The sequence below is a fragment of the Scyliorhinus torazame genome, chromosome 9 (genome assembly GCF_047496885.1).
Source record: "Scyliorhinus torazame isolate Kashiwa2021f chromosome 9, sScyTor2.1, whole genome shotgun sequence".
In the NCBI taxonomy this organism is placed as follows: domain Eukaryota; kingdom Metazoa; phylum Chordata; class Chondrichthyes; order Carcharhiniformes; family Scyliorhinidae; genus Scyliorhinus; species Scyliorhinus torazame.
The window spans coordinates 10,355,531-10,376,337 of record NC_092715.1 but is presented as its reverse complement, the minus strand read 5'-3'; the positions used below and the strand labels follow the sequence as shown (position 1 = coordinate 10,376,337).

Genomic DNA, 20,807 nt, shown 5'->3' with positions numbered 1-20,807 from the left:
TGATCGCGCATATCTGTGTCCTACCTCCTCTCTCTCCCTCATCAGCCACAACACGGTTTCACAATTTTTAATAGCACAAGTGAGGAATTTGTCACATTGGAGGCGGAGAATCACGGAGGCCCTGGAGAATACCAGGTCAGGCCTGCTAATGCCAATGGCGTTTACTGCATGTTCATTCTGGAATGCATTGATGCCACGATTGAGGTGATGGACAATTGTGATTTGGCCTGAAATTGGCTCCCGTCGCGATTTTGGCATCGGGACCGATTCTCTGCCCAATCGCGTTTCCCACTTCCGGCATCGGCCGACAGAGAATCCCCCCCCCCCCCCCGCCCATGTCTGCCTGTGTATGCAGGCAATGACAGCGTTAGGAATAGAGAACGAACAGAAAAGGACAGAAAATCCCAGGGTAACATTCAGCAGCTCCGCCAGGGGGAGGGAGGGGGACATGCGGGGATAGGGTCCACTATGCCAGTCGGGAGATCCAATTAGCACAGTGGACCTGGTTAGGCACGGGGGAACGCACCACGCTAACATGTCTGCCTTCCATCCCCTGCCGACACTGGATATTGGAACACAACCTGCAATGGTGGCATTCCCGCTGGTTGCCGCTGCCCTGGGGGACACACTGCGGCTGTACGAGCTGGAGCTGCTCGAGGAGGAGGAAGCTGCAGCAGCGAAGCGGGCAGCAGTGGAGTGGGCAGCAGCGGAGCGGGCAGCAGCGGAGTGGGCAGCAGCGGAATGGGCAGCAATGGAGCCGGGCAGCAGTAGAGTGGGCAGCAGTGGAGCGGGCAGCAGCGGAGTGGGCAGCAGCGGAGTGGGCAGCAGCGGAGAAGTTCAGAGAGGAACAAAGTGAGGGTTTTATTTTTCTGCTTTTAATCGTGTTTTATGTTTTAACTTTTCCCTTCTCTCCATGTGTCGGTCAGTTTGTGCTCCCAGAATGTAGATATTGAGGTCAATTGTAGCACAACAGTTGCTCCAACAGAGGTCAAGCAACTGAGGACCTTGCGTGGAAATTGAGCTTTTCACCCTGAGTAACCTAGTACTGCATCAGTTAGTCACTCAGTTAAAATGTCTACAGAAATACACATGTACAAAGAGACATTGTTAATGTAAAATCTGCAGTTTACTTCAAGTCTGTAATGATATGCATTTTATCAAGTTAGGTATTTACCTTTTGATATGCAAGACACACCCATCCAACCTGCTGAGTTCCACAGATATAAAGTTCACAAGAGATAGAAGAGTTGGACGAGGGAGGGATAGGATGGAATCTTACAAAATCATCCCTCTCTTAACGAGTTTGAGAGTTTGTTCTGGAATGCCTGTGATTATTTTATTGATCTTCACTATCTCCATTCTACCACAACAACCTCAAGCAGCAGGTAATTGAGTTGTACTTAACAATAGATACTTGCCAAAATCTTCAACCTGTCCTTGCAAAAGATCGATGTTATATTTTAAGAATTGAATGGTGATCATTTTCTCGGGCTTCAATTTAATTTGCTTGCTTTTTTCCCCCCTGTTCCTGAAACGGTGACTCTTGTGCATCGGTACTGCAACCCTCTGATACCTCATCCTAGAGCAATTCTTCATGCGTGAACAATAGGTGTCAACAGAATAATGTGAAGAAATCAGAGCTGCGCTATGTGTGCTTGCAACTGGAATGCCCAGCTTGTTGTAGTGGAAGCCTTGCTGACGTTTCTCATCCATTGCCCAGAGTGATAGCAATTATAACAATTACAGCTCTCCCACTGGCAACCTGACGGAAATGTACTGACAGCAAATTTCACAAATACAAGCTCGGGGCTTTCTGATTTGTAGAAATGTGTATCAGGTAGAATAGGGGATTATCCAAACAGCTATCATTGTACCGTTGCCCATTTATCTGATGGACGAGTGGATTACAAGCTAACAGGGCTCGAGTCAGATAAAAGCAAAATCTGCAATTCTGGTGATCTGAGTTAAAAGCAGAAAGTGCTGCGAATACTCAGCAGGTCTGCCTGAACCTGCGGAGAGAGAAACTGAGTTAGTATTCCGAGTTCAGTCTGACTCTTCATTTGATGTCCCAACATTCATAACACAATCAATAGGAATCTCAGACAGGAGAGCACCAGTTAGCCTTTCCAGCCGGTTCTGTCATTCAGTGGCTGATCTGAGATGTAATTCTATATCCCCGCCTCGCCTCATGCTCCTGGGGTGCAATTCTCCGGTCACCCCCATGGGGGGTTTCACTGTGCTGGAGGCGGCTTGCTAGCGGCCAGCAGCGGGACCACCAGTCCTGCTGAAGTCGAGGCAATTTACATTTCTCATCTGTGCCGTCAGGTAATCCGCAGCGGAGGTCTACTTCAGCGGGGACGGACGTTCCCATCCGCGGGAAGGATGGCGCAATGTTTCGTACCTGCTGCCTCACAGCGCCAGGGACCTGGGTTCTAATTTGACCTCGGTTGGAGTCTGCACGTCCTCCCCGTGTCTGCGTGGGTTTCCTCCGGGTGCTCCGGTTTCCTCCCACAGTCCAAAGATGTGCAGATTAGGTAGATTAGCCGTGCTAAATTGCCCCTCAGTGTCCAAAAGGTCAGGGGCGGGGATTGGGCCCAGGTAGAATGCTCTTTCGGAGGGTTGATGCAGACCTGATGGGCTGAATGCCCTCCTTCTGCACAGGAGGAATTTTATGGGGAATTCCGTCCCTAATTTTGTAAGCTTGTCAACAGAATGCCATACTCATATTAAGAATAATTCATTTTATCTTGTTATTGATTTGTTGAAAATGCTTTAGAACTCAGATGGAATACAGTGTGGTCAAATACAAAGTTATTCACTCTGGTAGGAAGAATTAAAGAAATACAATTTTTGGAATGGGGAGAAACTATTTCATGTTGTTGGAGTGATTTTAGATGTCCTTGTACAAGAAACACAGCAAGTTAGCATGCAGTGCAGCAAACAGTTAGGAAGTTATACTGCCCCAAGGGGCTTCTGCAGGGGCTGTTTAGCACAGGGCTAAATCGCTGGCTTTGAAAGCAGACCAAGGCAGGCCAGCAGCACGGTTCAATTCCCGTAACAGCCTCCCCGAACAGGTGCCGGAATGTGGCGACTAGGGGCTTTTCACAGTAACTTCATTTGAAGCCTACTTGTGACAATAAGCGATTTTCATTTCATTTTCATTAAGGAGATCTTTCTGAAATTGTACAGAATTTAGGTAAGACCACATCTGAATAATAGTTGTGGTTTCTGTTTGTAAAGAAGGATGTACTTGCCTTATCAGGAGTACAATGAAGGTTAATTAGATTGATTCCTGCGGTGATAGTTTTGCCTTGTAAGCCTGGAAATTCGATAGTGAGTAACGCACTTCCAGGCTTCCCAAGGTTTGTTCATCAGCTACAAAGCTCAAGTCAAGATTGTCGAAATAGAGTTAAGAGGGAAATCAGGAGGGCAAAAAGGGGACATAAAATTGCTTTGGCAAATAATGCAAAGGAGAATCCAAAGAGATTCTACAGATACATAAAGGGGAAAAGAGTAACTAGGGACAGAGTAGGGCCTCTTACGGATCAACAAGGACATCTATGTGCTGAGCCACAAGAGTTGGGTGAGATCCTGAATGAATATTTCTCATCGGTATTCACGGTGGAGAAAGGCATGGATGTTAGGAAATTAAGGGAAATAAATAGTGATGTCTTGAGAAGTGTGCATATTACAGAGGAGGAGGTGCTAGAAGTCTTAAAGCGCATCAAGGTAGATAAATCCCCGGGACCTGATGAAATGTATCCCAGGATGTTGTGGGAGGCTAGGGAGGAAATTGCGGGTCCCCTAACAGAGATATTTGAATCATCGGCAGCCACAGGTGAGGTGCCTGAAGATTGGAGAGTGGCGAATGTTGTGCCCTTGTTTAAGAAGGGCAGCAGGGAAAAGCCTGGGAACTACAGACCGGTGAGCCTAATGTCTGTAGTAGGTAAGTTGCTAGAAGGTATTCTGAGAGACAGGATCTACAAGCATTTAGAGAGACAAGGACTGATTCGGGGCAGTCAGCATGGCTTTGTGCGTGGAAAATCATGTCTCACAAATTTGATAGAGTTTTTTGAGGGGGTGACCAAGAAGGTAGATGAGGGCACTGCAGTAGACGTTGTCTACATGGACTTTAGCAAAGCCTTTGACAAGGTACTGCATGGTAGGTTGTTGCAGAAGGTTAAAGCTCACGGGATCCAGGGTGAGGTTGCCAATTGGATTCAAAATTGGCTGGACGACAGAAGACAGAGGGTGGTTGTAGAGGGTTGTTTTTCAAACTGGAGGCCTGTGACCAGTGGTGTGCCTCAGGGATTGGTGCTGGGTCCACTGTTATTTGTGATTTATATTAATGATTTGGATGAGAATTTAGGAGGCATGGTTAGTAAGTTTGCAGATGACACCAAGATTGGTGGCACAGTGGATAGTGAAGAAGGTTATCTAGGATTGCAACGGGATCTTGATCAATTAGGCCAGTGGGCCGACGAATGGCCAATGGAGTTTAATTTAGATAAATGTGAGGTGATGCATTTTGGCAGATCGAATCAGGCCAGGACCTACTCAGTTAATGGTATGGCGTTGGGGAGAGTTATAGAACAAAAAGATCTAGGAGTACAGGTTCATAGCTCCTTGAAGGTGGAGTCGCAGGTGGACAGGGTGGTGAAGAAGGCATTCGGCATGCTTGGTTTCATTGGTCAGAACATTGAATACAGGAGTTGGGACGTCTTGTTGAAGTTGTACAAGACATTGGTACGGCCACACTTGGAATACTGTGTGCAGTTCTGGTCACCCTATTATAGAAAGGATATTATTAAACTAGAAAGAGTGCAGAAAAGATTTACTAGGATGTTGCCGGGACTTGATGGTTTGAGTTATAAGGAGAGGCTGGATAGACTGGGACTTTTTTCCCTGGAGCGTAGGAGGCTTAGGGGTGATCTTATAGAGGTCTATAAAATAATGAGGGGCATAGATAAGGTAGATAGTCAACATCTTTTCCCAAAGGTAGGGGAGTCTAAAACTAGAGGGCATAGGTTTAAGGTGAGAGGGGAGAGTTTCAGAAGGGCCCAGAGGGGCAATTTCTTCACTCAGAGGGTAGTGAGTGTCTGGAATGGGCTGCCAGAGGTAGTAGTAGAGGCGGGTACAACTGTGTCTTTTAAAAAGCATTTATATAGTTACATGGGTAAGATGGGTATAGAGGGTTATGGGCCAAGTGCGGGCAACTGGGACTAGCTTAATGGTAAAAACTGGGCAGCATGGACTGGTTGGGCCGAAGGGCCTGTTTCCATGCTGTAAACTTCTATGATTCTATGATTCTAAGAATGTGATGGAATACACTCCTCCTGCCTGGATGAGTGCAGCTCCAACGACACACAAGAGGTTTGACACCATCCAGGACAAAGCAGCCCATTTGATGAGCACCTCCATCCACCACCGTAAACAGTTACATCCTCCAGCACTAATGTACAGTGTGTACCATATAGATTACATAGATTACATAGAACATACAGTGCAGAAGGAGGCCATTCGGCCCATCGAGTCTGCACCGACCCACATTAATCCCTCACTTCCACCCTATCCCCGCAACCCAATAACCCCTCCCAACCCTTATGGACACTACGGGCAATTTTTAGCATGGCCAATCCACCTAACCTGCACGTCTTTGGACTGTGGGAGGAAACCGGAGCACCCGGAGGAAACCCACGCAGACACGGGGAGAACGTGCAGACTCCGCACAGACAGTGACCCAGCGGGGAATCGAACCTGGGACCCTGGCGCTGTGAAGCCACAGTGCTATCCACTTGTGCTACCGTGCTGCCCACAAGACATCTCACACAAGACTCCTTCAACAAACTGTGCCTTTCCTACCTGTAACTTGTACCACCGAGAAGATCAAGGCCCGCACACACTTTGGAACATCACCACTTGCAAGTTCCACCCCAAGTCACTATCGCTGGTTCAAAATCCCTTCCCAACAGCACTGACGTGTACCCTGGTCAGATGGACTGCAACAGAGCGAGAGGGCTGCTCACCACCATCCAGAGAGTGTTGGGCCTGTGGAATTCATTGCCACAGAGGGTGGTGGAGGCCGGGACGTTGAGTGTCTTTAAGTCAGAAGTTGATAAATTCTTGATTTCTCGAGGAATTAAGGGCTATGGAGAGAGAGCGGGTAAATGGAGTTGAAATCAGCCATGATTGAATGGTGGAGTGGACTCGAAGGGCCGAATGGCCTTACTTCCGCTCCTATGTCTTATGGTCTTATGATCTTCTCAAGGGCATTTAGTGATGGCCAATAAATGCTGGCCTTGCCTGTAATGCTCACCTTCCTTGAGGGAATTTTAAACAAGAGTGATTGAATAGAATGGCCCTCTATACTCTGGAGGTTAGAAGAATGAGAGGTGATCCCTATGAAACAAATAAGATTCTGAAATTGTTTGTTAGGCTAGCTGCTGAGTGGCTGTTTCACCTGACTGGAGAGTGTAGAACAAGCTGGCCTCGTCACAGGATAAACAAACTGTCATTATGGGCTGGATGAGGAGAAATTTCTTCATGTCAAGGGTTAAGAGTTTTTCTTTTTCTCTACAAGGTGCAGATATTCAGTTGTTGAGTGTGTTCAAGTCTGCATTAGATCTAGTGTTGCACGCGAATGGAATCAAGTGGTGTGGGGATTAGGCAGGCAAGTGAAATTTAGATAAGATCGGCTGTGATTTATGAAATAGCTGAGCAGGCTCAAGAGGTTGTATGGTTTAATCCTGCTCCTGTTTCTCATGTTTCTCATGGTGGCTTTCAGGTTTAACATGTTGGTAGGATGTCACCATGTTACATGAAGCTGTAATTTGTATCTTAGATGGAAAAGGTGATGACATTTTAGAGGACCACTGACTGCAGGAGCATTAATAAAACAGAAAAATACAAGAAAGGATGCAATGTCATGATTGAAAACTAAAGGTGACAAAAATAGACCTGTATCAGGAGGTTAAAGCAATGAAAGCTCCACAAAGGAAGTGTGTCATGATGCACATTGACTTGAGAGTTGCAGCACGGTGCAGGACGGGGTGTTTCAGCTCCCTGGGGCATTGAGACGAGTTCATGGGCTGCTCCTCAACTGGATGGGATTAATGTTCTTGGAGGGAGCTTCACTATTGTGTTTGGGGAAGGTTTCAATGAAATTTGGGGGGTATGGGGACCAGCAACTGAAAGGAGAAAAGAGGAATAACGCGTAAAGAAGTGTGAGTGTTAGTATGAGAAAGGATGTGGCACAATAACTAGATGGGAGAAGGCTAAGAAGGACTACAAGGAATACAAAGCATAAATAGCCATGTGGGAATAATAGAAATATGGCTTAAATGTTTAAGATTGGATGCTTAATATTCGAAATGTTGAAAAAGATAGCGAAGGATAAAAGGGGCAGTGCTGATTGGGGAAGATATTGGAGTGTTGGAAAGAGACATTGAAACTGGAGGGGCATCGATATCCTGGCTGAGAGGTTTGCTGGAGTCACTCGGGAGGATTTAAACTACTATGGCGGGGGCGGGGGGGGGGGGACCAGAATGTGAGCTTAGAAGGTGTAATAAATGAAGGGGAAATAGTGAACCAAAATAAGAGAACACCATCACCCTCAGGCAGAGCAAAAAAGGGGACAAGTGTGAGACGGGAGGTGGCCAATGCAGGACTGAGGTTGGACCTAAATGCGCGCAGGACACGGAACAAGGTCAATGAGCTTGTTGCGCACATCGAAATTGGCCGGTACAATGTTGTGGGCATCACAGAGACGTGGCTGCAAGGGGATCAGGGCTGGGATCTAAATATCCAAGGATATATGTCCTATAGAAAGGCCAGGCACATGGGCAAAGGGGGCGGGGTTGCATTGTTAGTAAGGAATGAAGTTAAATCGATAGCAAGGAGCGATATAGGATCAGGCGGCATAGAATCTCTGTGGGTAGAGTTGAGGAATCGCAAAGGTAAAAAGACCCTGATGGGAGTTATGTACAGGCCCCCTAGCAGTAGTCAGGATGTGGGGCAGAAAATAAAGCAGGAGATAGAAAAGGCATGTAAAAAAGGCAATATTACAACAATCACGGGGACTTCAATATGCAGGTGGACTGGGAAAATCAGGTTGGTAGTGGATCCCAAGAAAAGGAATTTGGGGAATGTCTAAGAGATGGTTTTTTGGAGCAGCTTGTGACAGAGCCGACTAGGAAACGGGCAATTCTGGATTGGGTGATGTGTAATGAGGCAGACTTGATTAGGGAACTTAAGGTGAAGGAACCCTGAGGGAGCAGTGACCACAATATGATAGAATTTACCCTGCAGTTTGAGAGGGAGAAGCTGCAATCAGATGTAACGGTATTACAATTAAATAAGGGTAACTACAAAGACATGAGGGAGGAGCTGGCCGGAGTTGATTGGAGAAGGAGCCTAGCAGGGAAGACAGTGGAACAGTAATGGCAGGAGTCTTTGGGGGTTATTCGGGAAACACAACAGAAATTCATCCCAAGGAGGAGGAAACATGCTGAGGGGAGGACAAGGCTGACGATGGAAGTCAAGGACAGCATAAAATCAAAAGAAAAAGCATACAAAGTGGCTAGGATTAGTGGGAAGCCAGAGGATTGGGAAGTCTTTAAAAGCGAGCAGAGGACAACTAAAAAAGCGATAAGGGGGGAGAAGATGAAATATGAGTGCAAGCTAGCTAGTAATATAAAGGAAGATAGGAAGAGTTTTTTTTCAATATATAAAAGGTAAGAGAGAGGCAAAAATAGACATTGAACAACTGGAAAATATGGCTGGAGAAGTAATAATAGGAAACAAAGAAATGGCAGAGGAACTGAATAGTTACTTTGCATCAGTCTTCACGGTGGAAGACACCAGTGGGATGCCAGAGCTCCAGGAGAACCAGGGGACAGAGGTGAGTGCAGTGACCATCACTAAGGAGAAGGTTCTGGGGAAACTGAAAGATCTGAAGGTGGATAAGTCACCTGGACCGGATGGACTACACCCCAGGGTCCTAAAAGAGATAGCTGAGGAAATGGTGGAGGCATTAGTGATGATCTTTCAGGAATCACTGGAGGCAGGAAGGGTCCCAGAGGACTGGAAGGAGGCTAATGTAACAACACTGTTTAAGAAGGGAGGGAGGCAGAAGATGGAAAATTATAGGCCGGTTAGCCTGACTTCAGTCATTGGTAAAATTTTAGAGTCTGTTATTAAAGATGAGATCGCGGAGTACTTGGAAGTGCTTGGTAAAATAGGACTGAGTCAGCACGGCTTCGTCAAGGGGAGGTCGTGTCTGACAAATCTGTTAGCGTTCTTTGAGGAAGTAACAAGGAAGTTAGAAAAAGGAGAACCAGTGGATGTGATTTATTTAGATTCCCAGAAGGCCTTTGACAAGGTGCCGCATAGGAGTCTGTTAAATAAGTTAAGAGCCCATGGTGTTCAGGGTAAGATCCTGGCATGGATAGAGGATTGACTGACTGGCAGAAGGCAGAGAGTGGGGATAAAGGGGTCTTTTTCAGGATGGCAGCCGGTGACTAGTGGTGTGCCTCAGGGGTCGGTGCTGGGACCAAAACATTTCTTAATATACATTAATGATGTGGAAGAAGGAATTGAAGGCTCTGTTGCTAAGTTTGCAGATGATACAAAGATCTGTAGAGGGACGGGTAGTATTGAGGAAGCAAGGGGGCTGCAGAAGGACTTGGACAGGCTAGGAGAGTGGGCAAAGAAGTGGCAGATGAAATACAATGTGGAAAAGTGTGAGGTTATGCACTTTGGAAGGAGGAATTTAGGCACAGACTATTTTCTAAATAGGTAAATGCTTAGGAAATCAGAAGCACAAAGGGATTTGGGAGTCCTTGTTCACGATTCTCTTAAGGTTAATGTGCAGGTTCAGTCAGCAGTTCGGAAGGCAAATGCAATGTTAGCATTCATGTCGAGAGGGCTAGAATACAAGACCAGGGAGGTACTTCTGAGGCAGTATAAGGCTCTGGTCAGACCCCATTTGGAGTATTGTGAGCAGTTTTGGGCCCCGTATCTAAGGAAGGATGCGCTGGCCTCGAAAAGGGTACAGAGGAGGTTCACAAGAATGATCCCTGGAATGAAGAACTTGTCGTATGAGGAACGGTTGAGGACTCTGGGTCTGTACTCGTTGGAGTTTAGAAGGATGAGGGGGGGATCTTATTGAAACTTACAGGATACTGCGAGGTCTGGATAGAGTGGACGTGGAGAGGATGTTTCCACTTGTAGGAAAAACTAGAACCCGAGGACACAATCTCAGACTAAAGGGACGATCCTTTAAAACAGAGATGAGGAGGAATTTCTTCAGCCAGAGGGTGGTGAATCTGTGGAACTCTTTGCCGCAGAAGGCTGTGGAGGCCAAATCACAGAGTGTTGTTAAGACAGAGATAGATAGGTTCTTGATTAATAAGGGGATCAGGGGTTCATAGATTATCATAGAATTTACAGTGCAGAAGGAGGCCATTCGGCCCATCGAGTCTGCACCGGCTCTTGGAGAAGAGAACCCTACCCAAGGTCAACACCTCCACCCTATCCCCATAACCCAGTAACTCCACCCAACACTAAGGGCAATTTTGGTCACTAAGGGCAATTTATCATGGCCAATCCACCTAACCTGCACATCTTTGGACTGTGGGAGGAAACCGGAGCACCCGGAGGAAACCCACGCACACACGGGGAGGATGTGCAGACTCCGCACAGACAATGACCCAAGCCGGAATCGAACCTGGGACCCTGGAGCTGTGAAGCAACTGTGCTATCCACAATGCTATCGTGCTTATGGGGAGAAGGCAAGAGAATGGGGATGAGAAAAATATCAGCCATGATTGAATGGCGGAGCAGACTCGATAGGCCGAGAGGCCTAATTCTGCTCCAATGTCTTGTGGGATTATGGTCTTTATGAAGGAAGAGGAATCTGACAAAATATCAGGAGAGGTAATGGATGGGCTGAAAATTGATAGGCAGTAAGTGAAGGCCATGTGGTGGTGAGCTGCCTTCATGAATCAATGCAATACCTGTGGTGTAGATACACCTGCAGGGCTGTTAAGGAAAGAGTTCCTTGAATTGTTACCTCTGGAAGATTCTCCCCCAATCGCATTCAACTGACTGGCTTGTAGTTGCTGGGTTTATTTTTGCCGGCGATGCCCATATTCCTTGAATGAATGAAAAAAATAACCAGAACTTTTGTACTCAATGCCTCTAGTTATGATGCCCAAGATCCCATATGTGTTGCTAACCACTCTCAATGTAACACACTTTGTTGCTTAGTGTCCCATCTTGCTTCTCTCCAAACCTTTCGCAACTTCAGCACAATGAATGCAGATCCCCTTTGTTAATCATGACTTCTTCTGACCCCACTTTTGATGATGCAGCTGTCAGCAACACATTCCTCGAGAGGCTGCCTGACACAATGAGATTCGTTGAATGGTAACCATGAATCATGGCCCCTGTGTCCAGAGTTAGGGCGAATCTAATTTTTCCCCCCTAGTTTCTTGCATGCAATGCACACCCCTTCCATCTGCCGAATCATAAGCCGGGAATCGAACCCGGGGGTCCCTGGTGCTGTGAAGCAACAGTGCTAGCCACTATGCTATCGTGTCGGTCACTCTGTGCGGAGTCTGCACATTCTCCCTTCGTCTGCGCGCGTTTCCTCCGGGCGCTCCGGTTTCCTCTGTGTATCCTCAGTGAATTCTCCCTCTGTGCACCTGAACAGGTGCCGGAATGTGGTGACTAGGGGCTTTTCACAGTAACTTCATTGCAGTGTTAATGTAAGCCTACTTGTGACACTAAAAAGATTATCATTATTACATAGAATTACATCAGGTTATCAGATTTAAATAAAGGCTATGAACAGGTGAAGAAGAATTGAATGAGAGAGGAATAGAACCTACAGAATCATCCCTCACTTTATATATGCTTTCAAATTTCCTATAGAAGCATAAATATTTACAGAGGAACAATGAACAAAGAAAAAAAGGCAGGAAAATTGATAGCTTTTAAAAGTTAATTTCAAGGCACGAGATTTGCTGGCTCGGCCAGCATTTATTGACCATTCCTAATTGTCCCGGAGAAGGTGTTCACAAGTTGCCTTCTCGAACCACTCCAGTGCATTAGAAAGAGTGAACCAGTAACCAGGAGCAGTGCTGAGCAAGCTGTAGACACAGTCACATTTACAGTATCCCTGGATGTTCTTAACATATGTTCTGGAGATAATTCCTGAAAACTTAACCTCTTTCAAAAAATGCTTTCCCACAGGTGAGCTGGCTTTACATCCTCAATGAGGACTTATACCCTGAGTGACAGCAAAGGCAAGATGTGGGAGTAAAGCATCATTCTCAATGTAAATTTTCAGGCAGGTGACCACTCGGAAATGATGACTGTAGAAACGTTTTGATTATTCTCCTAACAACACACACCTCCTACTCCCAGAAAGGTCCCCCGCGCCCGGCCCATACCCGGCCAGGGTATCTATCTCCCAGCAGTCCTAGGAAAGTGGGGTTAGCCCCCCCCCCCCCCCCCCCCCCGCCCCTCATCTGGGTAAATCATACTCAGGTGAGGCCACAAGGACTCTGAAGTTGTAGTTCCCTGGGCCTCTTGTAGGGTTATAACGCTAACACATTTGCAAAGGTTTGCAGCCAGCATTGCTGAATAGACGGGGCCTAATTTCCTCCTTGGAAGTGGAAAACAGGAGCCATGCCTGTTTTGGGCTTGGATTCTCAGAGCATTAACCTGGGTCTCCCACTTTGCAGTGCAGTGACATTACCACAATACCATCATCTCCAGTTTTTGCTGGAGCAAGGACCTTATTCGCAGTGCGTGACATATGAATTTCTAGAGTCGGTGTACATAATCTAAAACAGAAGATTAGGGGTTGGATTCTCCAATAATGGGGCTGTGACACACCCCACGCCAGCATAAAACCACTGGCATTTCACTCTGGACTTTCCTTCAGAAAGTCCTGAGCGATTCTCCCACCTGCAGGGGTCTGGCAGGGCCCCGGAATGGTTATCGCAGCTCTGGCTGCGGATACAGGGCCCTGCAGTTCCAGTCAGGAGTCCGCGCATGCCAATGGCGGCGGCGGCCCCATGCAACATGGCGGACCCGCACCACGGGCCGTGATGGAAGAGGTAGGTCCCCCCGGGATCGGTGCCGCCCGATCGCTTGCCTCGCCATCCATGAGGCCCACACCCCGGTGATTGATTCCCCTCGCCCCCCCCCACTGACGTTGCTGACGGCCGATAGTGTTAGAACCACGCCGTCGGGTAGTCGCCCAGTTGCGTGCGGAGAATCGCGGCGGGGGGGGCCCTCTGTCAATGGCTCCCAGCTGCGCCGCGTAGTTTGTGTGCACGCGATTCTCGAGCGATTCTCCAGGGACCGGCGCAGGTCCGGATTTCCGGGTTGATGCCCATTCTCCACCCCCACCCCCCCCGGTGCCAAACGCGATTTGGGGGCGGAGGCTCAGAGAATCCAGCCCAAGGTATGTAATGTCTTGGCCTTTGCCTCCCTGGTGGCCTGGAGATGGATTTTGCTGGGATGGAGGGACTCGGAGTCTCCAAAGTCGGGGCTTTGGGTCAGTGACATGGAAGATTTCTTAGGCTAGAGAAAATGAAGTTCGCCTGAAGGGGTTCATCACAGGGGTTCGCCCGGAGATGGCATCCGTTCATCAACTTCCTCAAGGAGAGGGGGAGGGGGAAAGGGGAGGCATGGAAGTGACAAATAAGGGCAGGGAATCTAATGTATGGGTAGTTAGGGTTTAGGGCTGGGGGAGTTGGGTGTGTTATTGTGGGGTATTTGCGTTTGTTGGATCTCTTTGTTGTTTAAAATGTAAAAATTATAAATGCTACAATAAAATATTTTCTTAAAAAAAAGAAGATAAGATATGTCGAACTGTAAAATAACCTGGCATTTTAAACTAAAAAGTCAACCTGCTGTGTCTGTGAGTTGAAAAATAATCAATTCTGTAAGTTTCAATAGTTGTTTGTTGACCGTTTTCCACAGCTATTGTTGTCACAGTGGGGCTGTAATTTCACAGTTTGGTTACTAGCTCAAAGAGGTTATTAAAGGATTAACTGCCTTTGATGTGTAGTTATGTGTATAAATGTTAATCGTTATAAGTGATTAAGGGTTTGACTGGATTGAATGAAAGTATTTTTTACATTGAGAGATCTGTGCTAGATATTTAGATATTTATTTTATTTATCTCAGCATGGTTCCTGAATCTGCCAATGGTGGATACTGGGTGGGCTGGCCCACTGGGTGGGTAGCACAGTGGTTAGCACTATGGCTTCACAGCGCCAGGGTACCAGGTTCGATTCCCGGCCACTGTCAGTGCGGAGTCTGCACCTTCTCCCCGTGTCTGCGTGGGTTTCCTCCGGGTGCTCCGGTTTCCTCCCAAAAGACGTGTTATTTGGTAATTTGGACATTCGACATTCTGAATTCTCCCTCTGTGTACCCAAACAGGAGCCGGAATGTGGCGACTAGGGGCTTTTCACAGTAACTTCATTGCTGCATTAATGTAAGCCTGCTTGTAACAACAATAATGATTATTATAAAATCAGAAAGCTGTAAGGGCGGTTGGTGGGTGGGATGACATGATTTGCACTAAATTGGCACAGGGGTTACAGGGGAAATGGCACGAATAAGCATGTGTGGATGTGGGGAGGGGGTATGGGAGATGAGGGTATGTGACAGGCGAGGTGTAGACGGCCGAATAGTTAATAAAGCAACTGTGACCAAGTCCAAAACAACAGAGGCGGAGCTTTTGACCAGCTCATGTCAGCACTCAGCAAACCTTGTAGCCATCTCCGATCAGCATCCGGGGCAGTCTAGTTGTGAGTGACCATAATATGACAGTTCTTTATCAAGGTGGGTAGTGAGGTAGTTGATTCTGAGCCAGAAAGGTAACTATGATGTTATGAAGCATGAGTTGGCTGTGATGGACTGGGAATCTTTACTGAAGAAAGTAAGCTACCGGGGAACATAAAAACTGATTGTAAACATTTCCCTAGGTATGTAAAGAGAAAAAGATCGATAAAAACGAATATAGGCCCCTTACAGTCAGATACAGGAGAATTCATAATGGGAACAAAGAAATGGCTGAGGAACTAAATTCATACATTGCTTCTGTCGTCACAAAGGAAGACATGAATAACATGCCAGAAGTTCTGAGAAACAAAAGATTTAGTGAGGAGCTGAAGGCAATCAATACGAGTGGAGAAATGTTTTTTGGGGAATTTAGTGGGATTGAAGGCGGACAAATTTCCAGATCATGAACACCTTCATCCGAGAGTAATTAAGGAACTGCCCATTGAAATAGTAGCTCCATTGGTGGATATTTGCCTAAATTCTTTGGACTCTGGAATGGTTCTTGCAGATTGGAGAGCAGCTAACTCTTGTTATGGGGAGGTGTTTTCAGAACCCCAAAATGTATCATGGAGTTCAACCAACCTCCCCCTGTAATGGACTGTTGCTTTTGAAGCACACGGCTTGTTCCCCAGGTGTGGAATTACAATTATGGACATGTGGTTTTTAACACAAAACAATGTTTATTCCATGAACTCAACTTAACCTTTTAAATAAACATTGGATCACTTAACACCCCTTACTTCAAAGATAACCCCGAAAATAATACAACACTAAATAATCCTTCAAAACGTTCCTTCAAACCTCCAAAAGACTTCACCTTTAACAAGAGATATGAGGTTACATTCAATATACTTATAGTCTTTGGATTTGCAGACATCCACAGACAGGCTAGGTGTTTTTCTTCCTGCAACTCTTTTCAAAACACACAGACACTCCCAGCTTTCTCCTCAAACTGAAACCAAAAGCAGAAGTGAGCTCAGCTCAGCTCCCCACCACCCCACCCTCTGACATCACTTCAGTAATATGAGCAGCTCCAGCTCTTAAAGGCACATTGCTTAAACATCCATTTCTTAAAGGTTTTCTCACATGACACCTCTCCCCAAGAAAAAAAAATAAACCATCAACTTCAAGATGGTTTCATTTTTCACCTTTGCACCATCAATTAAGAAATGCGCACAGTAAAAACACATTACCGGTTCAAAAAAAAAACACACGCAAACAGGTATAACAATATAGTCCATTTTTCCCATTCTTCTTCCTCCAACCGAAATCCTTCCATTCATCACATTCTTGACAAAGCATCGGCTATCACATTTTCCCGTCCTGCCACATGTACTATTTTTAAATGAAATGGCTGTAATAACAAACTCCAGCGAGTTGCCTTGCATTGTTATTCTGGAATCGCTCCAAAAACATCAACGGTTTATGATCAGTATATATAATGGTGTCAGACGGATTGCTGGTCACATAAATGTGAAAACTTTGTAAAGCCAGCACCAAACTCAAAGTCTCCTTCTCAATCGTCGAATACTTTTTCTGATGAGAATTCAATTTCTTTGAAAAATAACCAACAGGCCGCTCGAGCCCTTTGTCGTCTTCTTGTAGAAACACCGCACCTACGCCCACATTACTCACATCAACAGCCACTTTGAATGGTTTAGTATAATTTGGGATGACTAACACAGGAGCAGTGGTTAACATAGCCTTTCAACAAATGCCTGTTGAAAGTCCGCTGTCCATTGAAATTTTTGACATTTCTTCCGCAAGTCCATCAGTGGAGCAACCACGCTACAAATCTTTTGCACAAAGGTTCGATCAAATTCATTCATGCTAAGAAATCGCATTATTTCCCTTTGTCTTGAGGGTATCGGAAACTCTGCAAGGAAAGTGATTCGGGCTTCTCCAAATTCACTTTCGGCTAGGTTCATCACCAAACCCGCTGCCTGAAGTCGATCGAAGAACTCCATACGATGTTTAAAATGTTTTTTCCATGTCCGGAAGTTTGAAATAAAAGCAGATTGTCTCACTTTCTCAATGCAATCCTTCAAACGTGGGATAGGGTAAGGGTCCGTTCTTGTAACTGCATTCACCTTTCGACAGTCCACACGCAACCATTGGGTACCGTCTGGTTTAGGTACCATCACTATGGGTGAGCTCCATTGGCTGCAACCCACTTCAATTATGCCATTTATAAGCATACTCTCAATCTCTCTGTTAACCTGTGCCAAATTTAAAGGATTAAGTTGATATGGATGTTGTTTGATAGGAACAGCATTTCCCACATCTACATCATGTATAGCCATTTTAGTACTTCCCAATTTATCTCTACAAACTTGCCCATGTGATATCAATAACTCTTTCAGGTCAGTTCGTTTTTCCTCTGGAAGGTAACTTAACAATTCATCCCAATTTTTAAGAACATCCTCATTTTCCAATTTAATTTGAGGTGTGTCAAATTCACAGTCATCTGGATTTGGTTCGTCACTTTGAGTTAGAATCATTAAAACCTCCTTTTTCTCTCCTTCCCTTTCAAAGTACCTTTTAAGCAGATTCACATGACACACTCGGTGTGTCTTCCTTCTATCTGGTGTTTTTACCACATAATTCACCTCACTTAATTTCCTTTCAATCTGATACAGTCCACAAAACCTTGCTTTTAAAGGCTCACCTACCACTGGGAACAACACTAAAACTTTATCCCCACTGGCAAAACTACGAACTTTGGATTTCTTGTCCGCTACCCGTTTCATCACATTTTGTGCAACTTTCAAATGTTGTCTAGCCAATTCACCTGCTCTATTTAATCGTTCCCTAAAATTTGACACGTAATCCAATAGTGTAATTTCCGATTTCTCACACACCAATTTTTCCTGAATGAATTTAAGTGGTCCTCTTATCTCATGACCAAAAATTAGTTCAAAAGGACTAAATTTGGTTGACTCATTAGGTGCATCCCTAATTGCAAACAATACGAATGGGATTCCTTTATCCCAATCCTCTGGATAATCTAGACAATACGCCCTCAACATTGTATTTAATGTCTGATGCCACCTTTCTAACGCTCCCTGCGATTCTGGATGGTACGCAGTTAATTTAAATTGTTTTATTCCTAAGCTATCCATAACTTCTTTGAATAACTTTGAAGTAAAATTCGATCCTTGATCCGATTGAATTTCTTGGGTAGTCCGTATCTTGTAAAGAATTTAAGTAACTCCTCCACAATCCTTTTAGCTGTAATATTACGTACTGGAATGGCCTCTGGAAACCTATTAGACACATCCATTATAGTCAAAAGATATTGATTCCCACTTTTTATTTTAGGAAGCGGTCCTACGCAATCAATTAGGACCCTTGTAAAAGGTTCCTCAAATGCTGGAATGGGTATTAAGGGTGCTGCTTTTATCACTGCTTGAGGTTTCCCTATCACTTGACATGTGTGACATGATTGACAAAATTTAACTACATCTTTATGTAGTCCAGGCCAATAAAAATGCTTCTGGATTTTAGCTTGAGTTTTCCTTATTCCCAAATGACCTCCCACTGGTACCTCATGTGCAACTCACAACACCACCTTTCTATACCCTACCGGCAATACTACTTGATGAACTTCTGCCCACTTTTCATCCGCCTGCATATGTAAAGGTATCCATTTTCTCATCAAGACATCACTTTTACCGTAATAACACTCTGGTATACTCGCAGATTCCTCTTCCGGATATGCTTTCTGATATATCCATTTTATTTCTACATCTTTCTGTTGTAACTCCGCCAATTTTCCTGAACAAAAAATATCCGCCTCAGCCTCCATCTGTTCTTGTTCTTTTTCAACCATCTGATCAAAAATCATTTCTGATAATTGCACTTGAACTTCATCTTCACTTTTTGATTTCTCCTCTTGCCTTAACCTGTGACTTTGCGACCTTGTTACTACACAATCCGGAAAAATCCCAGGATATTCGTCCTTCAACCCTTCAGTTGTCTGATTTTCCACTGGCTTATCAACCACAGTAGGCATCACTCCCACCAGCGATCCAGCTATATCATTACCCAAGATAAACTGTATTCCTGGACAAGATAGTTTCTCTATTACTCCTACTACCACTTCACCACTCTTCACTGGACGTTCCAACCTTACCTTATATAATGGAACGCTACTCCTCTCACCCTGAATTCCACATATCACCACCTTTTCTGGCAACATTCTTCCCAGGCTACATAATTCCTCATCTCTTACCATTAAAGATTGACTAGCCCCTGTATCTCTTAAAATTGTGACTTCTTTACCTGCTCCCCCTGATACACATGAGTAAACTTTACCCACACAAGTAAATTCTTTAAAGACATCTGGCACCTTCTTAAGAATTACTTCTTGAACAGGCCGTACAATCATTTGCACCTCCTTCCCTTCCCTTGGGCTTTCCTTTACAACTCTAACAAATCCCACTGTCTTATCCACATCAGCCTTTCCAGTGCTTTTACCAACACTGTGACTTTACATGGCCTAGTTTATTACAGTGAAAAGATTTGAAACTTTCCATCTCTTTTCCACCCTCCTGGATTTCTTTTTCAATCTGAGGTATACTCTCTTTATTGTCTCCCATCAGATCATCTTTACCTCTACCGCTTGAGTATTTCTCATAGCCCCAGTTTCTATCCCTCACCGGCTGAAACTGATGTCGGAAACCAATCTTTGATTTATGAACTAATTCATAATCATCTGCCATTTCTGCTGCTAATCTCACAGTTTTAACCCTCTGTTCTTCCACATGAGTTCTCACTACATCAGGAATTGAATTTTTAAACTCCTCCAAAAGTATAATTCCCCTGAGAGATTCATACGTTTGGTCTATTTTCAAAGCCCTTCTCCACCTATCAAAATTACTCTGTTTGAGCCTTTCAAACTCCCTGTATGTTTGACCAAATCCTTTCCTTAAATTTTTAAACCTTTGTCTGTAAGCTTCAGGCATTTGCTCATATGCACTTAAGACGGATTTCTTCACCTCCTCATACGTTCCAGATACCTCCTCCGGTAGTGATGCAAACACTTCACTAGCTCTACCTACCAGCTTTGTTTGAATCAGTAATCACCCACATGTCCTGTGGCCATTGCATTTGTTTAGCTACCTTCTCAAATGAAATGAAAAAGGATTCTACCTCCTTCTCATCAAACCTTGGCAATGCTTGGACATATTTAAATAGATCCCCACCATGTCTTCGACTATGACGCTCTGTCTCATTTTCCTCATCCATCACCTCCAACTGTACGTGTCCCTTTGCGTCTGCCAATTTTCACTGAGTTTCATGTTTCAGAGCCATTTTCCGAAGTTCAAACTCTCTCTCTTTAATCCCTTTCCTCTCTATCTCTTTGTTTCTTTCTTCTCTCTCCTTTTCTTTTTCCTTTATATATCTATCTCTTTCTTTCTCTTTCATTGCATATTCAAGCCGCTTTAATTCTTTTTCATGTTCAAATTGGTTTAATTCTTTTTCATGTTCAAGTTGCTTTAATTCTTTTTCATGTTCAAGTTGCTTTAATTCTTTTTCATGTTCAAATTGGTTTAATTCTTTTTCATGTTCAAGTTGCTTTAATTCTTTTTCATGTTCAAATTGCTCAATCTACAACTGGAGCTTTGCTATATCTAATGAGTCGGAATGTATCACAGGCAAACGTAAATGCGCAGCTACCGCGTTAAGTACTTCATCTTTTCGTATTTTGCTAGGCAATGCTTTTGCCAAACCTAACAGTCTGTTTTTACTCTCTGTCCATAAGGTATCACGTGTTACTGCATCTGATCCCAAAAACATTCTGAGCTTCCGAAAGAGCTATTGTTCACAACACTCTCCCCACTTAAACTAAAATACCACTCCGGAAAAACAACAAACTTTCACTGTCTTTAAGTTCACAAAAGCCAATCCAATAGATAGACTTTTATCCCGGACAAACC

At 44.8% G+C, this 20,807-nt stretch overlaps 1 protein-coding gene across 1 annotated transcript in view; it reads left to right on the top strand.

Moving 5' to 3' along the window:
• The first annotated feature begins 1,311 nt into the window (after positions 1–1,311).
• The window catches only part of LOC140429947 (uncharacterized), a 470,344-nt gene continuing 450,848 nt past the window's right edge, over positions 1,312–20,807 (top strand). The window contains exon 1 of the mRNA XM_072517537.1: positions 1,312–1,385. Within this exon, the coding sequence (XP_072373638.1) occupies positions 1,322–1,385 (64 nt within the window). The 5' untranslated portion in view covers positions 1,312–1,321. The remainder of the gene's footprint in view (positions 1,386–20,807) is intronic.